The 21,362-nt window shown below is 40.2% G+C and overlaps 1 protein-coding gene across 5 annotated transcripts in view; it reads left to right on the top strand.

The window, feature by feature from the left end:
* The window catches only part of KIAA1328 (KIAA1328 ortholog), a 416,288-nt gene that overhangs the window by 320,287 nt on the left and 74,639 nt on the right, over positions 1-21,362 (top strand). For 4 of the 5 annotated variants that reach the window (XM_070361544.1, XM_070361543.1, XM_070361547.1 and 1 more), the window contains one exon: positions 9,153-9,334. In XM_070361544.1, the coding sequence (XP_070217645.1) occupies positions 9,153-9,334 (182 nt within the window). Of the gene's footprint in view, positions 1-9,152; positions 9,335-17,228; positions 18,495-21,362 lie in introns of those variants that run through there. The other variant, XM_070361546.1, reaches the window with a different exon arrangement.

The raw sequence follows: 21,362 nt of genomic DNA, 5'->3' as shown, positions 1-21,362 counted from the left end.
CAACAGTTTGGCTGTGATCTGTGGGTCAGCGTTTTTCATCATATTTGGGAAATAGTCTGCCATTATTTGTTTAACATACTATTTTAAATATTTTTTCTACTTCATTTTCTCTCTCTTCTCCTTCTGCAACTTCAGTAATATTGTTAGGCAGCTTAATATTGCGTCTAAGATCTCTGTTGTTGTTGTTCAGTCGCTAAGTTGTGTCTAACTCTGCAACCCCACGGACTATAGCATGCCAGGCTTTCCTGTCCTTCACTATCTCCCTGAGTTTGCTCAAACTCATGTCCATTGAGTTGGTGATGCCATCCAACCATCTCAATCTCTATTGCCCCCTTCTTCTCCTGCTCTCAATCTTTCCCAGCATCAGGGTCCTTTCCAATGAGTCAGCTCTTTCACATCAGGTGGCCAAAGTATTGGAGCTTCAGCTTCAGCATCAGTCCTTCCAGTGAGTCTTCAGGGTTAATTTCCTTTAGGATTGACTGGTTTGGTCTCCTTGGAGTCCAAGAGACTCTCAAGAGTCTCCTACAACACCACAATCCGAAAGCATGAATTCTTCACTGCTCAACCTTCTTTATGGTCCAACTCTCACATCCGTACACGACTACTCAAAAAACCATAGCCTTGATTGTATGGACCTTTGTAGGCAAAGTGATGTCTCTGCTTTTTAATGTGCTGTCTAGGTTTGCCATAGCTTTTCTTCCAAGGAAGAAGACTTTCTCACTGCAGAGGTAGCCCAGTGAGAACTTAGTATAGAGAGTGCCTGTACAGAGATGTGTTAGTGGAAATACCCAGAACAGTGTTGTGGTGATTGGCAGGGGAGGGATGGCTAGGGATTATGGCAGTGGTGATGGAATATTTTCATACAAGAGGACTAATTAAGTAAATAATTGTATTAAGGAAATGGTAGCCAAGTTTCTTCTCTGTTACAGAATGGAGTTACATATATGGAAAGGTAAAAGCCTGAAATGAACCCTGTTGGTTTGGGGTTTGAATTGGAGATACTAGTGTCAACTCATAATTCTCAATGTTTACCTCGATACATAAATTAATGCATAAGTACACACATACATGCATATAGTCTCTTACTCTATGAAAACTGAGGAGCAGTAATAATCCAATCCTATCAGCTTTAAAAAAAAACTAAAAGATATTAATATCAGATCTCCTTGAAGAAATGGCTGATTCCATAACTGAGCCAGAAATTGGACAATATAGCAATTATTTAGACATGGAAGGACTGGTACCTAAACTGGCCACTGGAGAGAGGAAGAAAAGATTTCATACGTGTCTGTTTCCCTATTCTATCTTCTAAATCAAGGACTTGTCCTTCAAGTTTTGTTAAATGACTCATGCCAAAATTTGAGTAATTTGTATTGATTTTCTCTCTTGTGCTTTCATTCTCTTAAAAATCTATCTTCCCTTCCCTAATTTTCCTCACACCATAACACCCCTTTCCTTCCTCTGCCCACCAGCATTTCGTAAAGGTGCCTTACAGAACGCCTGTCTCACAGACATTAAACTCTTCTCATCCTCAGCCTTTTCACATGCAAGAAATGGTTTCTCCCATTCTTGGCCATAGTTTAGTGATTTTCAGTACTTGCTGGACAGTGGAATTACCTGTGACGCTTTAAAGGAGGAGAGAGGGAGGCATGCCATGTGACTCACTCCAGACAGATTCATTCCATTTCTAAGAGTGGGAAGGATAGCCCATCACTCTTCTAAAATGTTTCCCAGATAATTTGAACTGTCTATCATGCTGTGAATCACTGCCTCAGTTTGGCATCTTTTCTGAGCATGCTGCTTTCCAGGCCATTTTCTCTGTCACCTCTGGCAAACCACACAGACTATAGTACCAGCATTTCCTGTCTTCCTCATTCCAGTACCTCAAACTTTTTTTTTTTAAGCTCACAGTTTGTTTGTTTTTAATTGAACCAACATCTCAAACTTTTAACTATAATTTTCTCTGCAGCAAGCCTCCTCTATGCGAATCTCAGGGTATCTGGTCTTACAACCCATTCTTCCTTTTCTTTGTTTTCTATCATCGTCTCAGAACTTGACATCCACTCAAAGTCACCCCCCGCGACATCTCCTAACCCCATTCTGTGTGATTCCAGTATCCGTGTGGTTGATCTCTCTGTTGCCATAGTTAAGGAGATTTGTCTTCCACACTTCACTCCAGTTTTCTTTAGCCATGCCATCCATGGCCATGTCCAGAACTTGTTCTCCCCTCCTGCGTTTCCATCACAGAAATCTCTGACTGGTACTCCCTTTATACTCCACCTCTTTCCCCTGAGTCTAGTCATGTTTTCGTTTCTCACATAGACTATACCAAAAGTTTTGTTTGCTTTCCTTGTTGTTTTGTTTCGTCTTTGTTTTACCTTTCAGAGACATCTAAATCCTTCACTTCTCCCCTTTTTGCCAGTCTTTCAGTCCCCTCTTTGTCTTCCTTTTTTCTCCATGTACACTCTAGACCAAACGGTTGGCCTAAACTCTTCTTTTATCAGTATACAAATTTCCCTTGACCTCTGGTGTGAAGCACCCTCCACGTAGAATCCTAACCCTGGATCAAGCTCTCAGGCTGCTTTCTCTGCTTTTACATCTATGCCCCTGAGCCCCAAAGCAAATCTACAATTTCTAAGCCTGTTAGGCTGTCAACATGGTGGGACAATGTTATTGTTGTTCTTGGTCGTTTTACCTTGAATTCCCTCAATACTGGCTCTAAAACACTATTTTTCTCTTCAGTACCCATTTCTTTCACTCACAGGAATGAATGCCTTCCTCCTTCACAGGCAAAATTGAAAGTAAAGCGCGTACTTTCTCAACTCTGTCTCTCTCAACTCCGCCACCCTAAAGTCAGTCAGCCAATAAGCAAAAAGCTGCAGGGTTGTTGATCCATCCGTTCTCTTGAACGACCTTTCCAGATGTTTTGTAGACACCTCAAGCTACATGTAATCCCCGCCCCCCACCACCACCTTCTCTCTACTGCTTATCCACCCAAATTCTGCCATTCATTCTCAAGTCACTCCTCTGTCTCGCTCTTCACATTCAGACACTTATCAAATTCTACCAATTTTAAATCCTAAATATATTTTAAAAGTTGCCTCCTTCCCATTTCTACCACTTCTCTATTACAGACTCACACCATCTCTCATCAGAGCTGTTTCAGCCACCTTTGCACTCATCCAATCCATTCTCTAACCTGTGCCAGGGTAATTTTTCATAAATTCAAGTTGGAGCATGTCATTTTCTCTCCTTAGAGCCCTTTAATGACTCCATCTTGCTGACAAGATAAAGTTCAAGCCCCATGACATGAAAAACCAAACCTTTCATGACCTTACCCTTCCCATCTGTCTTGCTTCACCCTCCACTTGTGCATACCCAATACCCACACTTGATGCTATAACAGTACCAAACTTTTTAAGTTGCCCAAAATATATTATGAAGTTTTGATACTTAGTATATTCGTTAATACCATTTACTTCTAATACTATATCTTTTCCATCCTACTGTCCTTCCTTGTGTGTGTGTGTTAGTCACTCAGTCATATCCAACTCTTTGTGACCCCCTGGACTATAGCCTGCCAGGCTCCTCTGCTCATGGAATTTTCCAGGCAAGAATACTGGAGTAGGTTGCTATTCCCTTTTCCAGGGGATCTTCCCGACCCAGGTATTGAACCCAGGTCTCCTGCATTGCAGGTAGATTCTTTACTATCTGAGTACCAGGGAAGTCCTTCCTTATCCCCTGCTTATCCACCAAGATTTAGTTTGAATGCTTCAGGAATTTCTTTTCAGTCATGCAATTAGAGTTAAATGCCCTGCCTTTGTGCCCCCATAAACACCATGCTGTGAAAAGCTCCTGGAGAGATAGGAGTACCAGACCATCTCATCTGTCTCCTGAGAAACCATCTTACCTGTCTCCAGGTTTCTTTTCAAGAAGCAACAGTTAGAATCTTGTATGGAGCAATTGATTTGTTCAAGATCAAGAAAGGAGAACCACAGGACTGTCTGCTGTCACCCCGTTTGTTTAATCTATACACTGAGCACATCATGAGAAATGCCAGGCTGGATGAGTTACAAGCTGGAATCAAGATAGGTGGATAGAAACATCACCAACTTTAAATATGCAGATGATATCACTCCAATGGCAGAAAGTGAAGAGGAACTAAAGAACCTCTTGAGCGTGAAGGAGGAGAGTGAAAGAACCAGCTTGAGACTAAATATTAAAAAAACTAAGATCATGGCATCCAGCCCCATTACTGCATGGCAAATAGGAGAAAAGGTGAAAGTAGTGACAGATTTCCTCTTCATGGGATCCACAATCACTGCAGATGGTGATGCAGCCATGAAATCGGAAGACTGTTGCTTCTTGGCAGCAAAGTGATGACAAACCTAGACAGTGTGTTGAAAAGCAGAGACATGACTCTGTCAACAAAGGTCCATATAGTCAAGGCTGCGGTCTTCCCAGTGGTCACATACAGCTGTAAAAGCTGGACCATAAAGAAGGCAGAATGCCAAAGAATTGATACCTTCGAACTATGGTGCTGGAGAAGACTCCTGAAAGTCTCTTGGACAGCAAGGAGATCAAAGCAGTCAATCTTCAGGGAGCTCAACTGTGAATATTCACTGGAAGGACTGATGCTGAAGCTGACGCTCCAGTATTTTGGTCATCTGATGCAAACAGATGACTCATTGGAAAAGTCCTTGATGATGGGAAAGATTGAGGGCAGAAGGAGAAGAGGGCATCAGAGAATGAGATGCCGAGATGACATCACTAATGAACATGAACTTGGGCAAACTCCGGAAGATGGTGAGGGACAGGGAGGCCTAGCATGCTGCAGTCCGTGGGGTCACATGGGGTCACGTGACTGGGTGACTGAGCAACAACAACAAACAGCATGCATATTCCTGAATCATAGCATGTATCATATCATATCAAAAATTATCTGTTTTGTGTTTCCCCATCAGTCCAGTAGTTAAGACTCCATACTTGGAATGCAGGGGGCATGAGTTTGATCTCTGGTTGGGAAAGTTGTGTGTGCCGCACAGCATGACCTCCCCCAAAAAAAGCATATGTCTTCATGTCTGTCTCCACCAATAAAATCACGTTGAGAACAGGATCCCGGTCTTGCTTGTGTTTGTACCCCCAGCACCTAGCACAGAACAAGGCCCCAGTAAATGTTTGTTTTCCATAAATGCCAGCCCTAGCCCCATTGCATATATACGTATGTCCTCAATAAATATCTGACGAATATATAAATGAATGACTTGGCAATTTATTGAAGAGGAATAAGGAAAGCAGATTTTGAAACAGCTGAGGTTTTTCATCTTAGTAACAAGGAGGATGGTGATACATTAAATGAGAATGGAAACAGAGAGGAACTAGTTTCAAGATAAAGATTATTTATTGCTTTAACATGAGTTGGTTTTTGGAGTGGTTGGAAAAGACATCCCTTCACAGTTTTTTGACAGTTTCTGGAACAGGTCAACAGTTTTGGAGAGCATTGTGGGCGAGATAAATCTATCTGTAAGTCATAATTGAAGGAAGATACGATGATGTGGCCAGGATCGCTCAGAGAAAGAGAAAAAAGACGAGGACAGGATCATCAGGAATGTCTGCATTTCAGAGAGGGAAGTAGAAGTATCCCAGTAAAAGAACTGAGCAACAGCCTCCTAGAATTAGAAAACCGATCAAGATGTCTGTCCTGAACTCTGAGGGAATAAGTTTTAAGAAAGGAGTCAGTTGTCAGGAGTCACATGACAATATGGTCTTGTAACAAAGAGAAAATGCCACTAGACTTGTTCTCTAAAATATAGCTTTAGTAGGCATGTCTATTAAAATTATTTTCTAGAAGCTTGACAAAGGAGAGAGATTATAGTAATACAAGGAAGATTGTGAAAGTTTTTGTTTTATAGTTACAAATATACATGCATTTTGTAAGAAATTTAAGTATTCAGAAAAATATAAATTATAGAAATCTTTCCCTTGGTAACTCTGTTTCTACTTCTCTGGTTTGTTATTTATCCATCCAGAACTTAAAAAATATTTTTGTATATTTTTTTACAAAAATGAGATCACAGTATACCTTCTTTTATTGCAAATTGCTTTTTTCTAACTGTATACTATGTCATGAAGTTTATTCACAGTGGTGTAGAGAACTATCTCATTCTTTTTTTCTCTTTTTTCATTTATTTATTTTTTTAATTGAGGTATAGTTGATTTACAATATTGTATTAGTTCAGCTGTGTGACATAGTGACTCAAAATTTTTATAGATTATGTTTCATCTAAAAGTGAACTGAAATGAAAGTCACTCAGTCGTGTCCAAGTCTTTGCAACCCCATGGACTATACAGTCCATGGAATTCTCCAGGCCAGAATACTGGAATGGGTAGCCTTTCCCTTCTCCAGGGGATCTTCCCAACCCAGGGATCAAACCCAGGTCTCCTGCATTGCAGATGGATTCTGAGCCACAAGGGAAGCCCAAGTTATTTGTAAAATAGTGATTATATTTCCACCAACTATCTCTCATTTGGTGGGTTGTCTTTTGTTTCTTCAGTGGTTTATTTTGCTGTACAAAAGCTTTTAAGTTTAATTGCTGTTGTTGTTTAGTCACCAAGTCATGTCTGACTCTTTTGCAACCCCGTTGACTGTAGCCCATCAGGCTCCTCTGTCCGTGAGCAAGCAAGAATACTGGAGTGGGTTGCCATTTCCTCCTCCAGGGATAAGTTTAATTAGGTCCCACTTTCTTATTTTTGTTTTTATTTTCTTTGCTTAAGAGACAGATCCAAAAAAAAAAAAAAATATTGCTACAGTTTATGTCAAAGATCATTCTGCCTGTTTTCTTCTAGGAGTTTTTGTATATAGAGTGAGAGACTTTCCTAATTCCGCTGTCGTTTATGTAATCTGTGGGGTAACTTCTTAAAAGTACAGTTGTAAGAGGGTAGGTGCACTTTTATCTTGTAGTGACACATCACTCACCAAAGGGTTATCCCAATTTGCAGTTTCCCCAGGACTATAATAAAATCCTCGTGCCCACACTTTCTCTGACACTGAGTATTACTGTAACTTTCCCACTTAAGGGAGCAGTTTTTGGATTTAGGTTTAGGTTTTGATTTTTAATGAAACATCCAGTCTTATTTGTAATCCTGGGAAAGCACAGAGAAGTTTGTAAGCGATAAGAAAAGGAGATGACTGGCAGGCTGTAGTCACAGAGAGCATAGGTCAAATGGTAGCAGGAGCATGAGTGAAAGGCATGATTTTCTTTTGAGGTTTTTTATAACTGTATTTTTGCTTTTGGCTGTGCTGGGTCTTTGTTGCTGCACAGGCTTTTCTCGAGTTGTGACAAGCAGGCACTGGTCTCTAGTTGTGGCGTGCAGGTTTCTCACTGCAGTGGCTTCTCGACGCAGAGCATAGGCTCAGGAGTTGTGGTGCTCGGGCTTAGTTGCTGCACGGCATGTGGAATCTTCCTGGATCAGGGATCAAACCAGTGTCTCCTTCATTGACAGGCACATTCTTTACCACTGAACCACCAGGGAAGCCCCCTCTTCAGAGATGTTAAAAGAAGAATAGTAGATGGGTAAATTTGGAAGTAAATGAAAGAAGAAAATTCTTGTTTAATCATCTTTATTTCAGAGAAATTAGAATCCAGGTTCCTGGGATGGGATTTGGAATAAAGGTACAGACAAACCTCTGTGTAAAATGGAAGGAGGATTCAGTATTGGGAATGATCAACACTGGCTAGTATTGGGAGCGTGAGTGACCGAGAATGTATGACTTAGGGAAATCCAGTAGTCTTGGTGATGTTAACTTTACTGTAAGAACAAGTAGAGATGTAGTTGTTGAATTTGCCAGGATTTGGGACTTCTGGGTTGAGGTAAATTTATCTTACATTCACAATGATGTAGTTTTATTCTGCCTATCTTCCTGCCGCATGAAAAGAAGTTTTATGAGCTAAGATACACGTCCATTGGCAGGTCAATAAGGAAAAGTGACCCTTGGGTTCTGGTAAAAAAAACTTAAGCTCCTAAATTTAATACACTGCTTTATGCCCATATAAAACCATACTGCTAACAGTTTTAGTTTCTTTATACCACTCTGAACATAAAGCTATGTAATATATGGACTTTTATTAATAAATTATGGTGTGAGCAAACATTACGAAAATTTCTGATCCACACAAAACAAGCCCAGTGACTCTGATGGGTTTATGTCATTTGAATCCTGGTCAAGGGCCTCGTGGAATTCATAATGGATCCAGTAATACTCCATCAACTTGTTCTAGTCTAGGGATTGCCTCTCCTTCTGGGAAGTTTAAACATTCTAGTTTTTAGAATATTACTCTTTGAATAAATTCTTTTTCTTCATTTTAATTTCCACATTGTTTATGGTCATAGGCAAGACAAAACGAAAGTATCACGAGATTGCGGTGAGCTTCGTGATAGTTAGAAGGAAGGGACTGGTAGAGTAGTAAGAGATGCACATCATGATAACATTTCTCTCTAAAAAATAAAATGTTCCAAGAGGAATTGTGCTAATGGTGGGAGCATATTTTACTAGAGAGAAAAACACATGCATGTGTGTTTATTTTCATTAAAATTTCTTTTACTCCATACTTGCCTTGTTGACTTTATAATGAAATTATATGAGGACAGAGACCAATTCTCCCACATGCATTGTAGTACTATTCCTCATATACTCTGAGTACATAATAAATGCCATAACAATCGAAAACGAGAAACACAAATGCATTTTGAAGCAAACTGGTGATATTTTAATCCCTTATGTTCATTTTTAGTACTCAGAAACATTTTAGTTATGCAAGTCTTGTTTTAGCACACTTTTTATTTCTACAGATACTCTGGTTCTTAGTCATAGTCTGTGGCTTTATTAGCAGTTTCATGAGTCTGACTCTTATTTCCCCAACTCCAAATATAAACTTTTGAGGATAAGAACCACAACTCCAGAGTTGTTTTGGCAGGACACAGAACAGGTCTTCAGTAAAATTTTTAAATTATATATCAATAAAAAAATAAGAAAAAGTTTCTACTGCCATGAATTGTATTTCAACTCATGCTAAATTTATATGCTTTTTTGTGTGTGTGATCCATTCCCCCTTCTGTGCTCTCTATAGCTCATTCATGTTTATTCTTTTCAGTTTATTGAAGTCAGAGCATGATGACTGGACACTTGGAACATCACCGTCCAGCAAAAAGTGCCAAGACTCCACTAACAGTGGAGCAAGTAGAAGGGATAAGAAGACAGTTGGGTTTCAGTCACAGATGGAAGATGATGCCCTGTGGACAAGTCAGAAGAAAGATGCATGTCGATCCCAAAGAGGTGAGCTCAGCATCTGCAGTAGCAAAATGGGAAGCTTTGGGGGCCAGGTTGCTAGTGGTTGCTAGCCATCAACTCCAGATGGTTTCCTGTAACCCTGGAGCAAGAGTTAAACGTGTTACAAACCAGCATGCACCTGCAAGGCCACAGGTGGCACGTCTCCTGGATCAGTGAATTGCATCAACAGTTCTCTTAGAGGACTCACGAGAAACTGTCTAATGTGTCCCTCTTTTTGCAAGCAGCCAACTGTAAGAATTATTCAGCAGTAAATATGGTCATCAGTTCAGTTCAGTTCAGTTCAGTTCAGTCGCTCAGTCGTGTCTGACTCTTTGCGACCCCATGAATCTCAGCACACCAGGCCTCCCTGTCCATCACCAACTCCCGGAGCTTACTCAAACTCATGTCTATCGAGTCGGTGATGCCATCGAGCCATCTCATCCTCTGTCGTCCCCTTCTCCTCCTGCCCCCAATCCCTCCCAGCATCAGGGTCTTTTCCAGTGAGTCAACTCTTCGCATGAGGTGGCCAAAGTACTGGAGTTTCAGCTTTAGCATGGTCATAGACACAAAATAATACTTAAAATGAATAAAAAGGACCAGAAATTTAACATAAATCTTTGCTGGGAAAGTAAACTCTAACAACTGCAATTAATCCTCAATTAACTGGAAATATGAGGAGGGTGGAAGAGAGGTCATTGTGGCTAAAACAGAACCTCATAAGTCTTAAGCCTGTATTGCCTAGCAGTCTTTGAAGTACCAGTAATTCTTTCTATTTTATATGTGGTAGATATTTTAAAAGAAATCAGTTATAAATAACTATATGGAATATTAAGTGAAGCAGTTAAATTTAATTTCATATCCCAGTTGTTTCTGAAGTGGCTTTTGGTTTAATCTCTCCTGGAATCATTAAAGGAAGGACTCTGGGACAGAATGGAACAAGTCTGAGCTTCATTGGTCAGAAGATGTGCAGAAAGCAAAGGGCCCCAAAAGGTCTCAGAGCCCACTTCTGTTCACTCCTCTTTCCCAGACATCTTTCTTGCCTGTTCACAACCATTAACCTCAATTTCCTCCTTGTTTACCTCTTTTTACTGGGCTAGCTAGCACTGTCCACTGCTAGTGTTAACCAACCAATTTCTCATAATCTCTCTAGTCACTCTCACATCTATTTATTTAAGAATTGTACAGTGCTTTATGAGATCTTCCTGGGGCTTCCCTGGTGACTTAGATGGTAAAGAATCTACTTGCAATTCAGAAGACCTGGGTTCAATCTCTAGGTTGGGAAGATCCCCTGGAAAAGGAAATGGCAACCCACTGTAATGTTCTAGTCTGGAGAATTCCATGGACAGAAGAACTGCAGTCCATGGGGTTGCAAAGAGTCAGGCACCACTGAGCAACTAATACTTTACTTTTATGAGATCTTATAGGTATACTACTCCCTGCCTTTCCTCATCAACTGCCAGCTTTGTCACGTTTTTGGTTTTAATTATGATTAATCTAGAAACCATTTAGTCCTCTCCCAGATAATTAAAAGAAGGTAATTAGTCCAAGTTTCAAAAGGGAGACTATCCACAGTTTGAAAAAAGAGCAAAGGTACATTTCATTTGATATAGGACAAAAGTTCTGCAGACTTCTACTGTTTTAGGACAACTTAGAACAACTCTTGTCTTTTTAGACTTTGCTACCAGAAACAGAAATGAAACTGAGGAGACTTTGTATCTGAGATGGAATCTTGTCTACTTTGTCTATTAGTCATCCTTCAGAGATGGGACATTCTTACTTTTGGCTTCTTCTGTTCTGAGTCACTGCACTTTGGAGAGTGGAGAACCAATCGAAATCGCTGTGGCGGTTACACTGCAAGGCTCAACATAGTCTTCTGTTAAACTGACAACAAACTTGTGTTGTGTGTCGGCACTAAAATAAAATAGCAATATGAGAAAAATTTAGTGTAATAGCAAAGGGACAAATAACTTGTGTTATTGGCTGAGACCACAGCAACATTAGAAAGCTGCAATTGAAAAGGCACTTTGAGAAAAGGTGTCATCAGGCCAGCCCCGCTGTGGAGGTTAATCTCTCCCAGGCCCAGCTACAGAAGCCAGAAGTCTACAAAGGGCTTGTGCCCACCCCCCAAAAAAATCAATTTCTAATTTGAAACAAAATCATTTTTGACTAACAGGGATTCAGAACCCATTACTTTTTGCTGTGTAGTCTGCTGACATTTCAGCACTTTCTGTTGTGCACAATGAATCCTAATAGTCATTTTATAATGTTACTAGACCAATCAATTTAACCAAGAGAAAGCTGTTACAATTCTGCAGTTTCCAGGCACAGTTCACTCATGGTTTTATTTTTTTCATTACTCTTTTTTTTCCTTCCCCCTTTTTTGAGGGGTTGTGGGGGAGGATTATTGCATTATAGTGAGAAAAATAGAAAATTTTTCATCTTTTTAAAAGAGTTCTGCTTCAAGGTATTCACAGCAATTATTAACTTTTTCTTCTACTCGCAAGAAATGCTGTCTTGTATTTTTCCCTTCTTTTATTCTAATATGGAGAGAAAAGCACAATGATGGTATAGCTGATCACTGAGGAGCTGAAGTTGCCCCTTGGAGCTGCTCTGCCCGTTGCAGGGCTGGTGGTACACACAGATCACAGTACAGGGCAAGGTTGTTGCACTGGCATTTGCAGTGAGAGACGGACTTTCCCCAGGTGTGCTGTGGCAGGATCAGACACCCTGTTTAGCATAAGGCCAACGACCTAACACTAATTGCCTAAGTTACACTGCTGGGTTTAGCATCTCCTTAATTGCTTTCCCCCCTTTAGCGTGTCTGAATTTTTAAACATATTATTCTTCTGTTTCATATCCTTTGTTACTTTTGTTGTCCTTTAATCATTAAGTACTACATAGGACATTTACTGCAGGACCATTAATCTTTATTATCAGTCTCTTACTCCCTTACCTCTTCTATCCGCCTCACAATTCTGTCAACTTTATTAATACCAAACACGTTCAAAAAAAAAAAAAAAAAAAGGCCTGATTCTTATCTCAAGAAATAACCTTGTGATTGTGAAAATATCAGTACAGTACAGTATTGTCAGAATTATGCTTGAGATGTAAATTGTTTTCCAATCATCAATGCTTGGAATGTTCTTAGTTGCCTTTATTGAGCTCTGTGGAACAAGGAGACTTACTATGGAAAATCCAGACTTGAATCAAGAACTTTTAAGCTGGCAGAGGCCAACACAATATTGTAAAGCAATTATCTTCCAATTAAAAAAAATCATAATTTAAGAAAAAGAACTTTTAAGCCAAAAGCATAAATTTTAAAATACCCACTCTTCATTCTTCTTTTTTCCTCCCTACTCAGCAGTGTTTTTATTCTTTCCTAGCTTGCCTAGACCCTCTCCTTCCTGAACAATCACTGATTCTCATTCCTGAATCAGGCTGGAAAGCCATTCCAAAGCCCAGTACTACATTTAGAGTTAGCTCCTGTTTGTTTCTCTGTCATCAATTTCTCACTCCCCTTAACACTTTGAGAGAGTTTGAGAAAAGCTGAACCTAGACTGACTGTGGTTTTCATTCTGTATGTCCTCTAACTGATATGGATAAGAGGCTTATGGAAGCTTCCTGTTGGGAGAGACTGACTGGAGGAAACTGGGTCTTGTTCTAATGGATCTTGTTCTAAATCTTTAATCCAATTTTCTGCTGATGGGTGGGGCTGTGTTCCCTCCCTGTTTGACCTGAGACCAAACTATGGTGGAGGTAATTAAGATAATGGCGCCCTCCTTCAAAAGGTCCGGTGCACCCACTATCTCACTCAGTGCCCCTGACCCTGCCAGCAGGCCACCACCAACCCACACCTCCCAAGAGACTCCTGGACACTCACAGGCAAGTCTGGGTCAGTATCTTGTGGGGACACTGCTCCTTTCTCCTGGGTCCTGGTGTGCACAAGGTTTTGTTTGTGCCCTCCAAGAGTCTGTTTCCCCAGTCCTGTGTAAGTTCTGTAATCAAATCCTGGTGGCCTCCAAAGTCAAATTCCCTGGAGGTTCTCAGTCCCTTTGCCAGATCCCCAGGTTGGGAAATCTGTTGTGGGTCCTAGAACTTCCTTAACAGTGCAAGAATTTCTTTGGTTTAATTGTTCTGCAGTTTGTGGGTTGTCTGCTCGGCGGCTCTATGGTGGGGTTAATGGTGACCTCCTCCAAGAGGGTTTATGCCACAGGCTGTGTGACCCAGGTAGCTGCACCCAGAGCCCCTGCCCCTGCGGCAGGCCAATACTGACCCATACCTCCACAGGAGACACTCAAACTCAGTTCTGGCAGTTAGAAAAATCAGGAGAATACCAGAAAAACATCTACTTCTGCTTTATTGATTACACCAAAGCCTTTAACTGTGTAGATCACAAGCACCTGTGGAAAATTCTTCAAGAGATGGGAATACCAGAACACCTTACCTGGTTCCTAAGAAGTCAGGTCAAGAAGCAACAGTTAGAACCAGACATGAAACAATGGACTGGTTCAGAATTGGGAAAGGAGTACATCAAGGCTATATTTTGTCACCCTGCTTATTTAATGTATATGCAGGGTACATCATGCAAAATGCCAGGCTGGATGAAGCTCAAGCTGGAATCAAGATTGCCAGGAGGAGTATCAATATCCTCAGATATGCAGATTACACCACCCTTATGGCAGAAAGTAAAGAGAAACTAAAGAGCCTCTTGATGAAGGTGAAAGAGGAGAGTGAAGAAGCTGGCTTAAAACTCAACATTCAAAAACCTAAGATCATGCTGTCCAGTCCCCTCACTTACTTCATGGCAAATAGATGGGAAACAATGGAAACAGTGACAGACTTTATTTTTGGTGGGCTCCAAAATCACTGCAGATGGTGACTGCAGCCATGAAATTAAAAGACGCTTGCTCCTTGGAAGAAAAGATGTGACAAACCTGGACAACATATTTAAAAGCAAAAACATTATTTTGCCAACAAAGGTCCATCTAGTCAAAGCTATGGTTTTTCCAGTGATCATGTATAGATGTGAGACTTGGACTATAAAGAAAGCTGAGCGCCAAAGAATTGATGCTTTTGAACTGTGGTGTTAGAAAAGACTCTTGAGAGTCCCTTGGACTGCAAGGAGACCCAACTAGTCCATCCTAAAGGAAATCAGTCTTGAATGTTCATTGGAAGGACTGATGCTGAGGCTGAAACTCCAATACTTTGGCCACCTGATGCAAAGAACTGACTCCTTGGAAAAGACCCTGATGCTGGGAAAGATTGAAGGCAGGAAGAGAAGGGGATGACAGAGGATGAGATGGTTGGATGGCATCACTGACTCAATGGTCATGAGTTTGAGCAAGTTCTGAGAGTTAATGATGGACAGGGAAGCCTGGTGTGCTGCAGTCCATGGGGTCACAAAGAGTCAGACAGGACTGAGCAACTGAACTGAACTGAACCTAGAGTAAATTGGATTTACCTGATGATATTGACTGTGACCTGCGTTTTGTCTCTCAAGTTTTTTAGTTTATATAATATACAGCAGCTATCACTGGTTGAGACTCTCTGAGAGACTCCCAAACACAGTTTTCTTTTACTGGAAGTGAAGGAGTAATCCCAAGTGAGGAATAATCTCTGAAGTTCCTAGTTCTCCCTCTAAGTAAGCTCATGCTTGCAATGATCTAAGTGTTCTTTGCAATCCATGTTGGATTAATATAGAGGTCCTGATTTTAAAAAATAAGCAAGTGGGATTATCTAAAGTACAGAAACAATTTCCATCTTGCCCCTAAAGAGCATTTATTTATGTTTCTTTTATTATTAGCATTATTATTATATGTCTAATCATTAGAAGGAATGCCACAATATCTTACTCCTGGTTCCCAGTAGTCTGAGATATTCAATCACAAGAGACCAACATTCAGAGCCGAAGTAGCTATGTATTGAATAGTCTCTTAAGCCAGAGGCTCTACATTGCCTATCCTCTGCGATAGAAGTATCTCAAAATACTACATAATTTACTTACTTATCATGTATGTTTTGTATCTTCTCCCAAGAGCATATAAGCACTCCTTATGTTCACCATTGTTTCCATGTCTCCTTGAATGTTGCTTAACACATGGTAGACGCTCATAATGTATTTGTTTAATGAATTAATACATTACAGTTGACCCTTAAACTACTCAGGGTCGAGCTGCCAGAATCCCCTTACGTGTGGAATCCTTTCAGGAGTAAATACTGCAATTCTACACAGTCTTTGGTTGGTTGAATCTATAAATGTGGAAGAACTGCCTGTACCGAGGGCCACCTCTAAGTTATACTTGGATTAACCCCCACGTCCTTCAAAGGTCAACTGTATATATATTAGTTTTCTTTTCTGTGTCCTTGCCTTATTTTTCCACAACAAGGATCTAATCAATGAGATCTTTGACCTCAGTGCCTACAATGATTTAGTGGTTTAAGAAGTGTACGTGCTGGTCCCTTTAAAGCCCTTATGTTGATTGATTGGTAATATCAGAGATATCAGTGAAGAAGGGGTCTTAAAAAGCACTGCTTGAAAGCCAAGAATACTATGGGTTTTTCTTCAGTTTCTTTTATTCTAATTGAGATTTAATTTTTGTACAATAAAATTGCATAGGACTGAAGAGTACAGTTTGATAAACCTTGACACTTATATATACCAACATGGTTAAGAAATAGCGCATTTCCATTATTCATGAAAGCTTCCTTGTGTTCCTTTCCAGTCATTCCCCGTGAGGCCTCTCTCCTTGGTTTGCACGTGGCTGCCTTTTCAGTGCGTCCTCACATGCCCTGTTTGCTGTGAATGTGCATCCTTGGTGTGTCTCCCTTTTCTTATAAGGACAGAGTCTTACTGGATTATGGGCCACCCATATGACTTCATTTGACCTTCATTACCTCTTTAAAAGAGCTTCCCTGGCGGCTCAGATGGTAAAGAATCCATCTGCAATGTGGGAGGCCTGAGTTCAATCCCTGGGTTGGGAAGATCCCCTGGAGGAGGGCATGGCAACCCACTCCAGTATTCTTGCCCAGAGAATCCCCATTGACAGAGGAGCCTGGCGGGCTACAGTCCATGGGGATCACAAATAGTCAGACACGTCTGAGAGACTAAGCACACAGCACATACCTCTTTAAAGGCCCTGTCTTCAAATATAGTCACATTCTGAGCTGTACTGGGGGGTTAGGACTTCTGCATTTGAATTGCCGAGGGCGGTGGGGTGGGGCTGAAAGCACAATTCAGTCCATAACAGTTACTCTCTTTCCAATCTTTTCATGCCTTTTACTTCTTATTTCACTGTCCTTTCTAGGATTCTATTAACCGTGTAGAATAAAATGGTAAAAGTGGACTCATGCCTTGTTCCCAGTGTCACAGGGAAGGCAGACTGTCTTTCACCATTAAGTACGATTTAAATGTAGGCTTTCCGTAAATGCCCTTTATCAGGTTAAGAAAGTTTCCTCCTCATTTGCTGAGAGCCTTTATGGTAATGAGTGTTGAATTTCATCAAGTCTTTTTTTTCCTGCACCTATTGAGATGATCATGTGTTTTCTTCCTTATTCTGTTAACGTGATGAATTACACTGATTGGGAGATATTGGTGCATAACGTCCTTTTTCTTTTTGGTAATGACCTTGTCAGGTTTTGGTATTAGAGTTATGCTAGCATCATGAATGAATCAGGAGCAGGTCAGCAAGATGGCAGCATAGGGACTTCCAGGAGCTTATCCCTCCCCAGAAACACTGAAAAACCTGGCACATACTGTCAGAACCCACATTACCAAAGCTCTGGAAGATGGTGAATGATTTATGGAAACCAAGCAAATGCTTAACTGGGAAAAAGGGCACTGAACCATGGTAGGAGAACTTTACAAAGTTTTAATTTATGTTCACCCTACTCCCTTCTACAGCATAGCAGCAGTCTTACAGATGACAGCCGAGTTCCAGGTGTGAACTGGTCCCAGAGGAAGCAGACCTTATTCTCAAGGAGTTGTGTTTATCTGTTTCATCCTGTCTGTGGATTTCCCAAAGGGCTGATACATGGAGATCTCCTTTGTTTTTCCTACGTGTAAACTTTTTCAAGACAGAGAAGCAGCTGTATGTAGGACATTCCTTGAAAACATTGAACGCCAAATGAAAACACCACTGCCACCTGGGGTAAAAAATAACAGTTGAGACAAATAATAGACAACTAAAAGCCAACACACCTCGGTGAAATGGATTCACCTAGGAATGGATTCATTCCTAAAAATACACAAAATACCAAAACTGACCTAAGAAAAGCAAAACATCTGAATAAACCTGTTAGCAAATAGATTAAACCAGTAATCACAAAGCTCCCAACAAAAGCAAGCTCAAAATTGGATGGCTTCACTGCTGAATTATATCAAATAGTAAAGAAGAATTAAGACAAATCTTTTTCAGACTCTTCCCAAAAATATAGCAGAGGAAGCATTATTCTGCAAGCAAAGTCAAAGACATCACAAGAAAACTATAGACAAAAAACCATTGTGAATATAGATGAAAATATCCTCAACAAAATAATAGCGAACTGAATGCAGCAGTATATTAAAAGAATTATATATCATGATCAAATAGGATTTAGCCCAAGAATTCATCATACAGGTGGTTTATCATATTAAAAGGTATTTCATAATAAAAATACCATAGTAATAAAAATAAAAAATATGATCATGTTAACACAGAAAAATCATTTGACAAAATCTGACACTCCATGATAAAAACAATAATAAAATAGGAGTAGAAGGAAACTTCTTCAACATAATGAGGGACATCTATGAAAAGCCCACACCTAATGTCATATTCAGTCGTGAAAGACTTCCCTCTAAGATCAAGAACAAGCCAATTATTCCCACTTTTGCCACTTCTATTCAACATTTTACTGGAAGTTTTCTATTTTTTAAGAAGACATATAAAAATTAGGCAAGAAAAAGAAAACATACTCAAATTGGAAAGGAAGAATTTAAACTGCATTAGCAGATGATATGATTTTATATAGAGAATATCCTAGAGAATGCAAAAAAGAAAAAACTACTAGAACTAATTGCACCAAAGCTGTTAGAGCTAATAAATGAATTTAACAGAGTTTCAGAATAGAATTCAGCACAAAAATCTATTGTATTTGTATATACTAGTAATGACCTCAGAGAAGGCAATGGCACCCCACTCCAGTACTCTTGCCTGGAAAATCCCTTGGGCAGAGGAGCCTGGTGGGCTGCAGTCCATGGGGTCGCGAAGAGTTGGACACAACTGAGCGATTTCACTTTCACTTTTCACTTTCATGCATTGGACAAGGAAATGGCAACCCACTCCAGTACTCTTGCCTGGAGAATCCCAGGGACGGGGAAGCCTGGTGGGCTGCCGTCTATGGGGTCGCACAGAGTCGGACACGACTGAAGCAACTTAGCAGCAGCAGCAGCAGTAATGAACTACTGAAAAGGAGTAAGAAAACAATTCCATTTATAACAGCATCAAAACAATAAAATACCTAGCAATAAATTTAACCAAGATTGCAAGACTTGTACACTGAACAGTTGCAAGAGATCAAATTGCCAACATCCATTGGATCATAGAAAAAGCAACGGAATTCCAGAAAAACATCTACTTCTGCTTTTTGACTATGCTAAACCCTTTGACTGTGTGGATCAAAAACAAACTGTGAAAAATTCTTGAAGATATGGGAATACCAGACCACTTGAAGTCTCTTGAGAAACCTGTATGCAGGTCAAGAAGCAATAGAATTGGACATGGAACAACGGACTGGTTCAAAATTGGGAAAGGAGTACAACAAGGCTATGTATTGTCACCCTGTTTATACAGCTTATATGCAGAGTACACCGTACAAAATGCCAGACTAGATAAAGCTCAGCTGGAATCAAGTTTCCAGGATAAATATCAGCAACCTCAGATATACAGATAATACCACTCTAAAGGCAGAAAGAGAAGAGGAACTAAAGAGCCTCTTGATGAAGGTGAAAGAGGAGAATGAAAAAGCTGGCTTAAAACTCAACATTTAAAACACTACAATCATGGCATCTGGTCCCATCACTTCATGGCAAATTGGAGGGGAAAAAGTGAAAGCAGTGACAGATTATGTTTTCTTCAGCTCCAAAATCACTGCAGATGGTGACTGCAGCCATGAGGTTAAAAGACACTTGCTCCTTGGGAAAGAAAGCTATGAAAAACCTGGACAGCCTATTAAAAAGCAAAGACATCACTTTTCCGATAAAGGTCCAAATAGTCAAAGCTATGCTTTTTCCAGTAGTCATGTACGGATATGAGAGTTGGACCACAAAGAAGATTGAGTACCAAAGAATTGATGCTTTCGAAGTGTGGTGCTGGAGAAGACTGTTGAGAGTCCCTTGGACTGCAAGGAGATCAAACCACTCAATCCTAAAGGAAATCAACCCTGAGTATTCATTGGAATACTTTGCCCACCTAGTGCAAAGAACCAACTCATTGGAAAAGACCCTGATGCTGGGAAAGATTGAAGGCAAAAGGAGTTGTGGGCAACAGAAAATGAGATAGATAAATAGCATCACTGATTCAGTGGACATCATTCTGAGCAAACTCTGGGAGATAATGAAGGACAGGGGACTCTGGCATGCTGCAGTCCATGGGATCACAAAAAGCCAGACACGACTTAGCAACTGAACAACAATAACAGCAAATCAATGACTTTAGTAAAGTCTGTATATAAAGTTAATATATAGAAGAAATCCCTTGCATTCCTATATACTAAAAATGAAAAATCAGAGAAAATAAGGAAACAATCGTGTTCACCATTGCAACAAAAAGAATAAAATACCTTGGAATAAAACTACCTAAGGAGACAAAATGTGGTCCACTGGAGAAGGGAATAGCAAACCACTTCAGTATTCTTGCTTTGAGAACCCCATGAACAGTATGAAAAGGCAAAAGATAGGATACTGAAAGAGGAACTCCCCAGGTCAGTAGGCGCCCACTATGCTACTGGAGATCAGTGGAGAAATAACTCCAGAAAGAATGAAGGGATGGAGCCAAAGCAAGAACAATACCCAGTTGTGGATGTGACTGGTGATAGAAGCCAGGTCCAATGCTGTAAAGAGCAATATTGCATAGGAACCTGGAATGTTAGGTCCATGAAACAAGGCAAATTGGAAGTCGTCAAACAGGAGATGGCAAGAGTGAACGTCGACATTCTAGGAATCAGCGAACTTATTTGGCAAAACTAATACAATATTGTAAAGTTTAAAAATAAAATAAAATTTAAAAAGTAAAATAAAATAAAATGGACTGGAAAGGGTGAATTTAATTCAGATGACCATTATATCTACTGCTGTGGGCAGGAATCCCTCAGAAGAAATGGAGTAGCCATCATGGTCAACAAAAGAGTCTGTAATGCAGTACTTGGATGCAATCTCAAAAACAACAGAATGATCTCTGTTCATTTCCAAGGCAAACCATTCAATATCACAGTAATCCAAGTCTGTGCCCCAGCCAGTAACACTGAAGAAGCTGAAGTTGAATGATTCTATGAAGACCTACAAGACCTTTTAGAAATAACACCCCAAAAAGATGTCCTTTTCATTATAGAGGACTGGAATGCAAAAGTTGGAAGTCAAGAAACACCTGGACTAACAGGCAAATTTGGCCTTGGAATACAGAATGAAGCAGGGCAAAGACTAATAGAGTTTTGCCAAGAGAACACACTGGTCATAGCAAACACCCTCTTCCAACAACACAAGAGAAGACTCTACACGTGGACATCACCAGATGGTCAACACCAAAATCATATTGATTACATTCTTTGCAGCCAAAGATGGAGAAGCTCTATACAGTCAACAAAAACAAGACCAGGAGCTGACTGTGGCTCAGATCATGAACTCCTTATTGCCAAATTCAGACTTAAATTGAAGAAAGTAGGGAAAGCCACTAGACCATTCAGGTATGACCTAAATCAAATCCCTTATGATTATACAGTGGAAGTGAGAAATAGATTTAAGGGACTAGATCTGATAGATAGAGTGCCTGATGAACTATGG

Source organism: Bos mutus, chromosome 24, assembly GCF_027580195.1.
Source record: "Bos mutus isolate GX-2022 chromosome 24, NWIPB_WYAK_1.1, whole genome shotgun sequence".
NCBI lineage: Eukaryota > Metazoa > Chordata > Mammalia > Artiodactyla > Bovidae > Bos > Bos mutus.
This window is presented reverse-complemented; position numbering and strand designations above follow the sequence as displayed.